The sequence below is a fragment of the Parasteatoda tepidariorum genome, chromosome 9, assembly GCF_982258835.1.
Source record: "Parasteatoda tepidariorum strain Cologne lab strain chromosome 9, Ptep-v5.0, whole genome shotgun sequence".
Lineage (NCBI taxonomy): Eukaryota > Metazoa > Arthropoda > Arachnida > Araneae > Theridiidae > Parasteatoda > Parasteatoda tepidariorum.
In genome coordinates, this window is record NC_141763.1 from 26,985,079 (window position 1) to 26,999,516 (window position 14,438).

At 34.6% G+C, this 14,438-nt stretch overlaps 2 protein-coding genes across 2 annotated transcripts; both read right to left on the reverse strand.

Moving 5' to 3' along the window:
* Positions 1-6,480: 6,480 nt before the first annotated feature.
* On the reverse strand, positions 6,481-6,879 carry LOC147803430 (toll-like receptor 2). Its single transcript, XM_087151309.1, has one exon. It carries the CDS (start codon positions 6,877-6,879, stop codon positions 6,481-6,483), a length of 399 nt encoding a protein of 132 aa, XP_087007435.1.
* Positions 6,880-8,447: 1,568 nt separating this feature from the next.
* Positions 8,448-12,019, reverse strand: LOC122271227 (uncharacterized). The gene is made up of 2 exons (XM_071187015.2): positions 11,943-12,019; positions 8,448-10,801 (listed from the first exon to the last, which is right to left on the reverse strand). The coding sequence occupies exon 2, from the start codon at positions 10,775-10,777 to the stop codon at positions 8,501-8,503; it is 2,277 nt and encodes a 758-aa protein (XP_071043116.2). The 5' UTR covers positions 10,778-10,801; positions 11,943-12,019; the 3' UTR covers positions 8,448-8,500.
* Positions 12,020-14,438: the final 2,419 nt, after the last annotated feature.

A 14,438-nucleotide genomic window follows, 5' to 3' on the forward strand; every position in this document is an offset into this window, starting at 1 on the left:
GTCAATTATAGGATATTATGCAAATTAATAAAGTTTCAGAGCCATCGCGCGTGCGTGGCGCGCGCAGCGCCTTCTGAATTGATGCTGAAAGCGTATAAATAAAGTGCTGTAGCGGGACGTTGAAAATAGTCTATGATTATTTGTTAGTGGCAAACGTTTAGTGAGACCTGAGTATGCCTCCACGACGGAAGAATAAGAAATTCAAGCAACTTACGGAGTTTGAACGAGGGAGGATAATCGGCCTTCGAGAAGGAGGATTTTCCTATCGCGCAATAGCAGCTCGTATGCAGCGGAACAGTTCCACAGTGATGCGAGTTTGGAAGCAGTGGACCGACGAGCACCGAACAACTCGAAAAACAGGCACTGGACGACAGAAGGTGACGTCAGAGCGCGATGATCGACACCTGCTCCGCATGGCGGTGAATGATCGCACAGCTTCCTCCAGGCAGCTGGCAGCACATTGGTCTACCGCTACAGGTGTACAATTGTCGGCTTCGTCAATTCGTCGTCGTCTGCTGCGCCGTGGATTGCGTGCAAGGGTGCCATTATACAGGATTCCCCTCACGGCGGATCATCGACGGCTGCGTCGGCAGTGGGCTCTTGAGCACAGAGACTGGCGAGCTGATTGGCACCAAGTTGTCTTTTCAGATGAATCACGCTTCAATTTGTGGACCCATGATGGCCGTGTTCGTGTTAGACGTTATGCCGGTCAACGCTGCCTTCCTGAGTGTATTATTGAACGACATAGTGGTCGAACACCCGGAGTTATGGTCTGGGGTGCGATTTCGTATCATGGACGATCCAATTTGATACGAATTGAGGGTAATCTCAATAGCAACAGATACGTCCGTGAAGTGCTACAGCCCGAAGTCGTTCCTTTCCTTCAAGGCATCCCTGGAGCTATCTTTCAGCAGGATAATGCACGCCCACATGTTGCGCGGACTGTTAGAGACTTCTGCTCAGCACAACGCATGCAACTTCTTCCTTGGCCTGCTTATTCGCCGGATATGTCGCCTATTGAGCACGTGTGGGATATGGTTGGTCGGCGTCTCACTCGTGATCCGCGTCCTGTAGTTTCCAAAGACGAACTTTGGTTGCGCATACAAGCGATATGGAATTCTCTTCCTCAAGCAGATATTCAACATCTGTTTGACTCCATGCCACGTCGTATAGCAGCACTTATTGCAGCGCGTGGTGGCTGCACCAAATACTGATTTCGGACGCTTAATTTGTTTCTTTTGTTTTGAAAATTTCATCATTTATTTGTATCAGTACAAGTCGTTTCTGCATTAAATTTCATTTGATTCTGATGATTCTTTCATGGTGTTGCATTTTCTACAAACAGCAGTTTATATATCTCATATCTTCATTTTTTTTCTTATAGTATGCATATACATTGGTTTCTAAGTGCAGATATGCCAACTGCTCCGGACACACGAAAATAATTAAAAAGATGGTAAATAACGAAGTAAATTTTGTAAATATGAAGTGGTGAATTATATAAGCCTACGAATTATTTAGAAATAGTGGTGGATAAAAATCTACTAAATTGAATTTATTAAATTAAGAACCACAATTTTTTCATACGTCAAATTGACGTGTGTCCGTAGAGATAGGTATATAGGAAACGTCCGTAAACCTAGTGTTAAAAGCACTGCATACTATATCTTTGAGGTTATATTTTAAAGGGAGTTATTAAATATTAACTTAATAAAAAAAATTTCGATTTATGAAGCTAATCTAGAGATGTTTCAATATTTTCTTTCTCTGTCTCACTCATTTGACAAAAAACTAGTTAATGTCCATAGCATAACATTTACGTTCGAAAAGTAGAAAGAACTGGAAATACTTCAATTTCCAACAGTCGTTTAAAATATTTAAAATTTGTGACGAGAATGAAAGGAATTTAATTGGTATTACGATTGGCACATTGATGCATTGGTATTACAACTGGTGCACTAGTTATTGCAATTGACGCATGAATGCATCAATTGCATTAATGCGTCAGTTACAACTGATGTATTGGTATTACAACAATAATACCACATCAAAATGTTTTTCTAAACAAATATGTTTGAATGAGACTTTTCTGCTGTTCTATCTTTAACACGTTCACGCCGGGGTGGTGGGTCACGCTAGATTGTCTCATCGGACGGAGCACCGGAGTAAAAACTGGTAACAAATAAGTTTCATTTTTTAGTTTTTTTCCGGGAATAATAAAAATCCATAACTACCAATTGTTTTTAACGGATGCAATTTTTATATTGAATTGCTTCTTCGCCGTGATAAATTTCCTTACGGTGAATTGTTATTGTTAGGAATAGATTAACTCCTCCCGAATATTATCTAATATTGAAATAGTTCTCCTACCAGTATTTTCTCTTTTCTGTCCCGCTTTCCGGCGCAACACCCGGCGTGAACGTGTTATACCAATTAATACCTGGTTAAAACTTCCGCTAAAGTAGAGTACAAATCGTGGGCACCTCACCAACGCCTCCTACAGCTGAAAGCCTCCACACGTTTTTTTTATAGGTAGTCCGATCACTGTGAAGAATATCAACTTTTTAACAAGTCACTTAATAGAAAATCTAGTTAAAATAAGAAAGTGGTAGTAAATATATGACTAAAATTTTTTTTCATTTATGAATATTATTGGTTTGCCTTATTCACTTGTCAACCACTACAGATTCAATTCTCAAATATGTATGATGAATTTCTCTCAATTACTTTTATAAAAGGTTTTGGGTTCATGCGCACAACTGGTTCGCTTTTAAAACAGTCTGCGCGGACTACTTATAAAAGACCGTGTGGAGGCTTTTTGATGTAGGAGGTGATGACCTCGCTCTTTCATCTGAAGTAGAGCCCGTGGGCAGCTAAGATAATGGCAGTATAAGCTTGAGGGAAGTACAGACTTGAGTTTACACTGTTGTTCTACTTCTAGCTATGTTAGGAATCAAACTATTCAATACTTTGATACTTTCAATACTTTATATCACCCTTGATCATTCCCCCACTATTTGACCACAAAAAGTGGTCTACATCGAAAAAAAACATGGCAGCAACATTTCAAAAAAAATTTAAAAAACTGGTAGAAAAAGATCGATGAAGCAGGGAGGCCACAGACGACTAAAAATGTGAGACTCAATTTCTACTTATTTAATTATACAATCGTAACTACCACCACAGGGTTCATACGCACCTGAAAAAAATTTAAAAGTGGTAGTAATATAAATAAATTTCTTTTACACTAATATGTCTGTAACAGCAAGGATATTTTATTTTCTCAAAGTAATTATATATAGATCCGAAAGTGGCGGATATGAAATTTTAAAAAATTCGATAATAGATGAAATTTTTAATTTCTTTATGACAAAATTGATAACATTTGTAGGGCTCCAACGGGCTTTGAAAATTTTAAAAAGTGGTAAGGAAAATAAAACAGATGTCGATATTTTAATTTCTGCGTAACCACCACTAAAAATTGTTTTCCAAAGAAAGTATATTTGCATGAAAATACCAGCTTGCTAAATCACTTAACGATAAAGTGGTACACTAAAATTAGAAATATATTCCTGCATTAACCTAAATTAACTAGATATTATTTCTTTAAACGTTAATCTTGCTACCAATTGAAGAAATTTCCCCTAAAGGAAAGTGGAGTAACCTATTAACGCTTGACTTATTATAATGCGATGAAGACAGTGTGGATGGTGCAAAATAATGCTTAAACTATTAGAATATTTTCTGATGTTATGCTCAACACTTATGTTACACTTTCTTGTGTTAATACTACTCAAGTTTCACAAAAAGAAATAAAACAAATAAATGAATAAATAAGTTAAATAAACAAAGAAAATAAATTAATAAATAAAAAAAATAAAAATAAAATAAATACAATTCCAGCTCCAGAAACACATTTATTCTTACACAAGCGCATGCAAGAGTGTGCTTTTTACAAAGTATGTTATGCAAGCCCATGTCAAAGTAAACAGATAGTACAAGCAAGAGAATTACACCACTAAAAAACATTCAGGGTTACAATAAAATTCAGACTCGTTACCTCCAAACATCAGAGCAAAACTCCTCTCTCAGTTTAGTTCCAGATTTAAACTAAACTCAGTGGCGCAACAGCCCATAGAGGGCCAAGGCCTACTGTGACCATCTCAGTTTTCTTGACCTTAGGCTCTAGGGTACAAGAGCAGATGTTTCGGTTAGGTGATCAGCCGAACGCGAAACCCCCAGTGTTTAGTTCCTAAGCATGCTTGGTACTCATTTATGGACCCACTGAAGGGATGAAAGGCTGAGTCAACCTTGCCCGGCCCGAGGATCGAACCCAGGACCTGTGGCAAGGGAGCCCGAAGTGCTACCACTCAGCCACCGGGAGTTCAGCTCAGTCTAGTTCCTGATTTACAGATATAAATTAGGAGCTTTATAATTCCCTATTAGCACGGTAAGAGTAAACATGCAGTTTGGTTTTCAAAATCGATAATGAGATAGTTGTACTACCCGTTTTTACCATTTATTTGAAGAAAAAAAATAATAATAAGAGAAAAAAAACTGCCCTACTTAGTATACTGGGTGCTTACGCGTCCATTTATCCTAGTAAATTTGTAAGTCATCCAGATAATTTCGTTAACATAATTGTTCTGGTAAAAGATCTTAAATGAGATTGTTGCCTCCTCTGTAATCTATCAGAACATCAGATATATCTGTTTGAACTAAACTCAATGGAGAATGGGCCGACAGCCAATGAAGGGTCAAAGCCTATAGTGCCCTTCCCAGTTTTCTTGACCTCTGGCTCTGAGCTGTAAGAGAGTTCCAGCTAGGTACGTGGAACCCCCAGTGTTTAGTTCCCAAGCTTGCTTGGTACCACTGAAGGTTTCATCGAGTCACTGAAGGGAGGTATCAATATCATTATCGTTAATAAAAATTTTAATCTTTTAAAAAAAAGCCTAAAAGTATAATATAATAATTTTAAGAAATGCTAACGAACTAATATAGTTAAATCGAATCGTACGAAAAGTCTTGCAAAAAAGATCCCAGTTGATTGGTCAAGCCACTGATTATGGAATTGATGTGCTTCGTAAGATGCAGTTCTTTCCCATTGTGCAACTAGGGCTGCATAATACTTACAATCTTTTCCTTCCGGTTTTATGGAATGACGTTTTTTATAAAGAGAAAAAGGAAGTAATAACTGAAGAGTCATTCAAGTGGCCTAAAAATAAGTAGACATATTGAAATTCAACGCTTCGAAACTTGTATTTAAAAAAAAAGTTTCGTTTGATATCAAAATTTTTCGTCACACTTTGGGCCATTTCCTGACAAGTTTTAATTTAAAGACTACAATTCTTCAATCATTACAGTTCTTTAACTTAAACGGAACAATTATTTAATTTAATTTCTTTAACTTAATTGCTACATTTCTTTAATATAAATGGTTGAGATTTCTTAATTTATAGGATACACTTCTTTAAAAATTCTGCAATTCTTAAATTAATTGACTACGAGACGGCAATTTAAAGACTGCGAGAATTATTGCATTTGCTATGGATACACAACGCGAACGGCTCGGAACTTTTAAACTGTTTTGAATGTTTATGTTAATGTATTTTGAATGTTTGCGTTTTATCGTAAGTAAAGTGATCACCGAAGCAATGAAAGAGGTTGAACCGGTTCTAATACGTAACAAACTCTGCTTTGTGTATGTTTGAGAAAGGGAATAAATACATTTCCGCCCGCTTTATAACCAGTTTTTGTACCGATCCGCCTGTGTAGGGATCAGGGAACTGGCCTTGAATCAGAAAGGTTCTGGGTTCAAATCCCGGGCAAGGCATGGATGTTCTTTCCATCTCTGTAAGATCTGTCCTTACTGTGGGAGCAACATTGGCCTAAATAATATGGTGTCCCTGAAAGAGTGGTCAACAAATCTGCCCTTCTGATGCAGATGCCTGTATGACGAAAGGTCATTCTCCAGATGGGCATTGGAATAAAAAACCCGGTTCTTGTTTATATCCAGAGCAAAAATAAAAACTTTATGAGGACGCTTTGGCCTAATGATCAGTTAACAGTTAACTTCGTTACGTCACAAAATGAAAATCTGATTAGTTTTCCATTACTGTCTAACAAATGGTTACAGTTCTGCATTTTAAAAACGGCAAATCTTTAAATTAAAAGCCATACTTTTTAGTATAATAACTACAATTCTTCAAATTAATAGCTTAAGTTCTTAAATTTAATGACTCAGTGCAATTATTTAAAATCTACAGGAATTATAGCTTCAACTTGAAAACCATTTTTAAGAATAAAAACCTTTCACATTTTTTGATAAAAACAAACCCGACATTTTATTAACAGAATAAATATGTTTCTTCACAAACGTTAATTAATTAACGAGGATAGTATAAAGGTAATCGAAAAACAAGACACAAATGCATTAAAAATAACGTAATTTGACAAGCATAATAACTCCCCTCAAGTAACTTAGAAAGTATCTCGTAATTCTCTGTTTAATTCCTTCAAAGAAATTGATTTATCAACCATGATGACGATGATTGAATTCATTTGTTCTTGCGAAATTGCCACTTTCAGTTCTACTTTAAACCATGGACTGGAAATAAACGATTCGGATAATACTATAATGGTTCTTCTACTGCTTCGTACAGATTTCACAATGGTTTCAGTTATAATTTCACCAGGAATCCAATCTCTCTCGTGAATGCAAAATTTAAAAAATGGCGAGTTCTGTTCCAATTCGTGCAGAAGATTCATAACTAGAAATTTATCAGAACTACTGTAAACAACAAAGGCGTCGTATAATTTCTCCTCTAAATCGGCGACTTCAGGATGGAAACAAAATAGTTTATTGCAATGAACATACATAAATGAGTGAATTAACTCTCTCTGCCAGATGTATAGTCCTACAGTGACAATTATAATTAACAGAGTACTCATTAACGTCAGTGCTTTTGCCACCAATCACAAAATGTGCTTTGATCCTTCAAAGTTCACAGTGGGGTTTTTCTTTACCAACAGGAATCTCTATAATTATCAACCTCATATCATGTTGGACCATCAACCACTTGCAGTTGAAAAACACCCGAAATATCTAGGATTTGTCTTAGATCCAGAGATCTTAAGTAATAAACACATCGACCATCTTGTACTAAAGGCAAGGAAACGTCTTAAAATACTTAAGTATATATCAGGGAGATACTGGGGTGCTGACGCCTCGACCCTTAGCCCCTACATCACTCATTTACGGCCTATTCTAGAATATGGATTCCTTATCTACAGTTGTGCTTCCCATACAAATTTGCAAAAACTACAGAGAATCCAACTCAGCGCTGCGCGGATCATCACCGTCCTCCGAAATTCCTGTCCTGGAGCTATTGTGCTATTTGAGGCTGATCTGCAACTTTTGAGCCTCCGAAGATGGGCATGCATGGTAAAATATTACAGCAAACTCTATAGTTTTGGATCACAAAACAGGACTTCGGATTTACTAGCGAAGTGGCAACATAGTCAAAGACTCAAGCGAAACAGCCCTTTCAGCCAAGTATTTTCGTCCAACATCACTTTTGGAAACATGGAACAGCACTTCCTCAAACAGAGCATTGATCCTGCCGAAGGTTTTTCCGACGTGTCTTTCCACACCGACCTCACTGTTGCTGTCAACAAGCAAAATGATCACCCTGCTGTTCTCAAACTAGCAGCACTTGAGAGAATCTACACTATCCCAACGGAGGCTGTTCAATTATATAAGGATGGAAGCAAGGACGAAGACAATCACACCGGGAGTGGGATCTTCATCAAAACTCAGATGAGCGAAATTAAGATCCAAAAAAGGAATACCTACCACTATTCCTGTTTTAGGAGCGAGCTTATCGCCATTGATGATGGACTTGCGCAATACTTTCTCTTTCAATTCCGAAAGAGATTTGGATCCTTACCGACAGTAGAAGTGCTGTTCAGCACTTGGCTAGCTGGCACAGAGTGAGGGACAATACTAGCACAAACATCCTTTATAAACTTCTACACCTCTCCAAATATTGTCGAATTCACGTACAATGGATACCTTCCCACGTAGATATATCAGGCAATGAAATGAGAGATAGTCTTGCCAAGGCAGGTGCATCTGAGGCCACCGCGCCTCCAGTGTCTCTTACCTCCTCAGAGCTCTTCTCCATTGCTAAAGCCAAAATTAAATCAGCATGGCTCACTCCACCCACAGGGTACCAGACCAGGTAGCTGTTTGACAGCTGACAAAGACCCCCAGTCTCAAACCGCCATCACACGTCTCCGCTGTGGACACCTGAAATCACTGAGGTACTCTGGAGGAGAAAAGTGTTTTGCCCTCTGTACCAAGTACACTTCGGCCCAGGCATCCTCTGAATATCTACTGGACTGCCTCGGTCATTTTAAAAAACGACCTTATAGAAAGACCCTTACTTGTTTTAGACTTTTTGAATTTGAACAAACTCATGGACCTTATCTAGCTAGGCTAGAAATGGGGATTTGAAAGAAGATAAAGAAAAATTAACAGTAAAATACAAAAGAAAATGGTTAAAACTTCTTGTTTATATTTGGCAGTGATCTGCTGTGCACAAAGTTCTGGTTCTGACATTTCTATCAGAGGAGTTTCTACTACTTTCTCCGAAACCTTTTGATGACAAGTTATTTCCCTTACGTCTTTCACAATTTCTCCGTGTCTTAGTAAAAATTGTTTGAAAGTTTCACTTTCACAATCACAGTTAATAGAATTCAGTCCAAAAAATAATTGAAAATCTTTTTGAGTTGGGATGAACTGGATCATATTATTCGATAAAGATTTCAGTCTGTTTCCTCTTACAGAAAGGAATAACAGATTACGAGGGATGACCCATCCTTCTAATGTCCCCAAACGGTTGTTGTTCACCCACAGATCAGTTAATTTCGTCCATTCATTCAGAGACAAGAGGTTTATTAAGTTATTTTTATTAAAGTAGAGAAAGCTAACTTCAAACTGAGGTTTTTTTCCAGCTTGATGAAGCTCAAGGCCAGAACAGTTGACGAAAACCTTTCTGTCTTTTCCACGAGAGCCACATGTGCAGAATCGTGGACAATAGTTTTTAAAAGTACAAGTAAAGTTATCGTCGGGCAAAAATTGAACCGAATAATGTTTCAATGGTTCAGGAATCGCGCATTTTATATTTTCGGAATTAATTAAAGACAACAATCTGGGTCGGCTTACTTCATTTATATATCGTTTCATGGGATACATTTCACAATCGCAGTTTATTGGATTGAAAGAAATGTCCAGCGAAATTCCGTGTGCAGAATGTTCATCGTGATCTTTAATGTTTTTATCTTTCATAAATGATGTATCAAAATTAGAAATGTTATTAAATGTTACAGAAATCGTGACAGTGTGGTTCACTTCTTGAAAATACGGATATTCTTTCAAAAAATTTGTATCGTAAATATAATTGTAGTCTAATAATAACAATTCGAGTTGGGGCGATAGATGTGAAAGCGAAAAAAACGAAGTGATTTCATTATCAGACAAGTCCAATACGCGAATGTTTATTTCACCCCTAATTAATACAGTCGCGATCTTGTTATGAGATGCATCGAGGACTTCCAAATTTTTTCCAAAATTTAATTTTAATTCTTTAATTAGATTTGAACTGATATTTAGAATTTTTAAATGGTTCAAGTTTTTAAAGCACAATCTTCCAAATATCTGAATTTGGTTGTGCGAAAGATTTAAAATTTGCAAATCGTTTTTAGCAGAAAAACGATAGCATTTTCGTAAACAATTGTGGCTAAAATCGATGTAATACAGCGAACTATGATTTCTGAACATGTTATTAGGAAGTACGGTTATGATATTATTACTGAGATCTAAGTTACGAAGAGACTGAAGGTGCTGTAAAAAATTACTATCGTGGATCTGCAGCTCAATTGTCGAATTCACCTCTTCGTTACTGTCATCTCCGTCCGTTTTGTTTTTCGAATTCGTTAGTGTCAACAAGTCGTTATGCGAAAGATTTAATGATTTAAGATTATTCAGGTCAGAAAACGTGTTAGGTGATATGCAAACGAGCTTATTACGTGATATATTGAGAGTCGTCAAGTTTTCAAGTTTTTGAAAATGCCTTCTATTTATCTCAGTCAGATTATTTGATGATAAATCTAACTTTCTCAAAGAATTAGACAAGGAAAAAATATGATCCGGTAAAAATTGAAGTTGATTATGTGTTAGATATAACTTGCGCAAAGGGTTTGTGAAATGAATAGTGCTACTTGAAATATTTCCAGGAAGTACGTTAATGAATATTGAATGATGAATATTTAGAGTAAAGAGTTGTGGATAAATATTCGTAAATATGCTAACGTTTATGAAATGTGATAATTCTAACTCCTTTATATTATCAATTTCGAAAACATCTAGTAAGTTCATTAATTTATATTTGGCGTAACTGCTTTTCTCGCACTGCTCTTCACTGTTGTTATACTCTCTGTCTACAAACATGATTTCGTCTTCGCACTCGTAAGATATGACTTCTTTGAAGATTTCCCAGCCAAAGGGATTAGCAGATGATATTTTAGATACATTTGTATCAACCATGCTTCTTCTGATTGAATACGGTCTCATCCAGCATTTGCTCTGACATCTGAGAACAGATGTTGTAGGCGAGAAAGGCAAATTGCAGTCCACTCCTAATCCTTTGAATTTACATTCGGATTTGGCTTCAGATAGCGCAATTCCAAGCACAATTAAATGATAAAATACCATAACTGAGAAGGTGCATTCAGAAATCTGAAATTGAAAGAGAACTATTAATGAAGTCCGTCTAAAAACATTAAAAACAAAGAAAAAAAAATCGAAAAATAATTGATCAAGGTTGTCTCTAAGATTGATACTTATAATATGCTGATAATAATACTCATAATATATTGATACTTACAATATTGTATGCATTTTGTACAAATTTTATCATAAGAAATATAAATAGAATAATTTTCTTGTGTAAAGTTTCAAGAACAGCAGTAAATATTTTATATTAAGCTTTGAGCTGCCTGAGATTGTTTATGTAACAATGCGGAGAGATAAAGATTCGTAAAAAGCAAATGTGCCTAAAAGGTCTCAAAAGAACATTATGTTAAATTCATAAATTAAACTAGAAAAGATACAGTTCGAGCAACACTAATCTCCCAGCAGCTGCCAAAGCTTACAATTACGAAAATAGGAGAAGGTAGTATCTGTAATAAATGCACATAATTTACAGTTACATAGCATTCCATACTTTTTTGTACCAAATTTTATTTTTTTAAGAAACAAATGAGAAGTTCTCTTAATAAATTAATTGATCGAGGATAAAAGGTCACACATCCATACTATTCCGTCCAGTGGCTATAGAATCAGCTTATCATAATTAGTTTCTACCTTAAAATAATTACTAATACTATTATAAGAAATTAATAAATTAGTGTTACAATCTTAATTTATAAAAGTAACTTACTTACTGCTTTATATACATTCACTTACATACCCACTCATGCGTCATTACAGAAGATGGTTTCACTATCGAAACGTATGTTATATAACACGAATCTTAACTTTAAATTATATCAACAATTAAGATTTAATTTAATGCACAATAAATACTTTTAAAATAAATTTATTTTTCTTACAAATGATAGAAATTAATATAAATTATTCCAAAAACATTTCATGATTACCTTAAAAATTATTATGTTTTTGGCCTAAAGTATTCAAGCCTTTTGGGTATTCATGCAGTTAACCAAGCATACGTAACAAAGTAGCCAATATACAAAACATTTTTTAATAAATTCATTTTTATTTAAAAAAAAATGCCTTAAAATTCAAATAAATAAATAGTTTAGAAATTTTAGAGAATAAAATTGTATTGTTTAGAAGTACTTTTTATGTCACTTACCTCATTTTAGTGAAATTATAGCAGGTTCGAAGAAACTTGCATCGTTAGAAGAAATTTATGTATCTGTGAATAAATCATCGGGATATTTTGATTTTTTTTAAATGATCTTTTTCGTTTCGCTTTTAGTCCAAAAAAGCGGATATCCTTTATCCGTTACCGTTCAATCGTTTCGTTGCTATCAATCTCTTAGGATGAAGATGAAACTAAAAAGTTATTTTTTATTTCCTCCTCTATCTCAATGGATTATTGAACTGAAACTAAAGGAGAGAGTCTTTCCTTTCTTTATATTATTAACTTTAAAAACGCTGCATCAATTTATTGTAGATTATTAACTTTCCTCTATAATTTAAAAAATCGTAAGCGTCACCACTGTTGTTTTGAGTGCTCAATTAAACGGTACATTATGTTTCGCTGCGCGAAAAGTGTAAGACTTAATGTGGAGAAAGTAAAAGGAAATGAAAAGATGTAACAATTGGTGATTATTTCGAGAATCATTGTGCAAGATTTAAGAGGAAAGGCCCAAGCTGCTCTATTTAATTTTGCGTAACTTTTGCATAATTTAACAATTCTTTGAAGCCGAAAACTATTTTAAAGTTCAGTTCCCAAAAACGTATATATTTTAACTAAATGGACTATGAGCTGGAAGTAAAAACTGAGCGAAATTCCAAAGATGATTTTCTTTAGTTTTGACGAGTCAAATTTTCATTAGAAAGAAGAAAATTGAAATCTCAAATCCAAAATGCAATAACATCTTTCACAAAATGAAAATTTCAAATAACTGTTGCATACATGTTTAAAAATTCTCAAAAGTAAAAATTAGTTACTAAATCTAGAAATTTTTTTTAAATCTTCTCATTTGAATCAACTAATAATTGAGCATGTACAATGTAAAAAAAAACTAAGCTTAAGTTATATCTAAAAAGTGATTAGACAGTTTTTCTACAAAATTATGGACGGAAACAGATTTAACACATGTGCTGACAAACAGCTTTTTAGTCTAAAGAACATTTTGTATTCTTATGTGCAAGTTAAAATCTAGTATTATAACTCCCTTATCAGTAATTTTTCCATTACCATGTAGTCAACGCGTTTGGGTAGAATTTAAGCCCAAATAGCAAAATAAGGTTTATTTTCACTCAGCAAAAGTATTTTAATGTAAACCTAAAAACGTTTTTTGTGCGGTTTTCGTGTAAGCCTTCTAACCTTAAAACGAGATCTGTTACCATCTACTCTATTCTAAGCACAATACTCTAATCCAAAACCTTCTATATAAAAACCTTAAATAGATGTTGTCTTAAGGCGAAAATAATCTTGCTAATCTTAAATCTAGGTATCAGGTTTATATTCGCAACGTCTTGCATAATCAGCTAAAATCCGCCATATCACGAAATTTTAATGGACAATGCAATGTCATACCCGCCAGCTTTTGATCCTTTTGAAGATGATTAAGTTACAAATTTTAACAGAAACTTACGATGCATTTAAAATAGACTTAGGCGAAATATCAATTAAAGTATTACATATATGCTTAATTTTTTAAAAAATAGTGGTGGTCAAAAAGATTATAATTAAGTTTATAAATGTAAAGAATATATGAAAAGCATACATTTTACTACCAGTTTAAATATAGAAATAAAATTTTACGCCAAATGCGTAAAAGTTGGCAGGTATGCAATTTGATCCTATCGCTAGTGTGACGTCAGCTAAAACGTCATGATGCACCTATGTGACAATACTTTTTAAAAAAAGCTTTAAAAAATAATTTTAATCCTTTTAGGATGAAAGGTTTGAAGCTGCAACATTTTTGCTTTATTGAAAAAAGGTTTTTAGTACAAACATTTTCGTGGCAATAAAAATAAAGTTTCAACCCAAGGTTGCCGTAAGGTTACATGCTTTCTGGGAAGGAAAATTGTAATTTTTTTTAGATAAAGCTTAGGTTTCTCACGAAAGTAAGAGTTCGTGCCAATAAATAAGATGATCCGTAATCACGGTACCTATAATTTAAACCAACAAAAATTTGTTCTAATCTAATAAAGGACCAAACAATGTGCTAAACACTAGTTTTATTTTTGTTCAAGTCTAAGTACATAAACTTTTACTTATCAAAAACTTAATTTAAAAGTTTCAAACAATAGTTTACTACAATACAAACTACCAAAAACATGCGCCACCTATACTTCTTTCATGAAAAATTTTTTTTATCAAAAATTTAAACCAATGTTGCCTTTAATGATTTGTTTCTACACAGCTGGAGATTTATAGATGAGTATTCATATGTTTAAATAAACCTTAGTGTTGATTTAACTAACTTATTTAAAACTATTGTAATAAGATGTCTAAAAAGTTTTGAAACATGTAACATGTAATTGCAACATGTTGTAGTGAGTAGTTCAACTAATTTTTTTAGATGAACGTTACTATTGGTCTACTATTTAAATGTGTGTTCAGCTAAAATTAATTTTGAGTTTAAGTTGGAAATTTTACTTCACAGTTCGA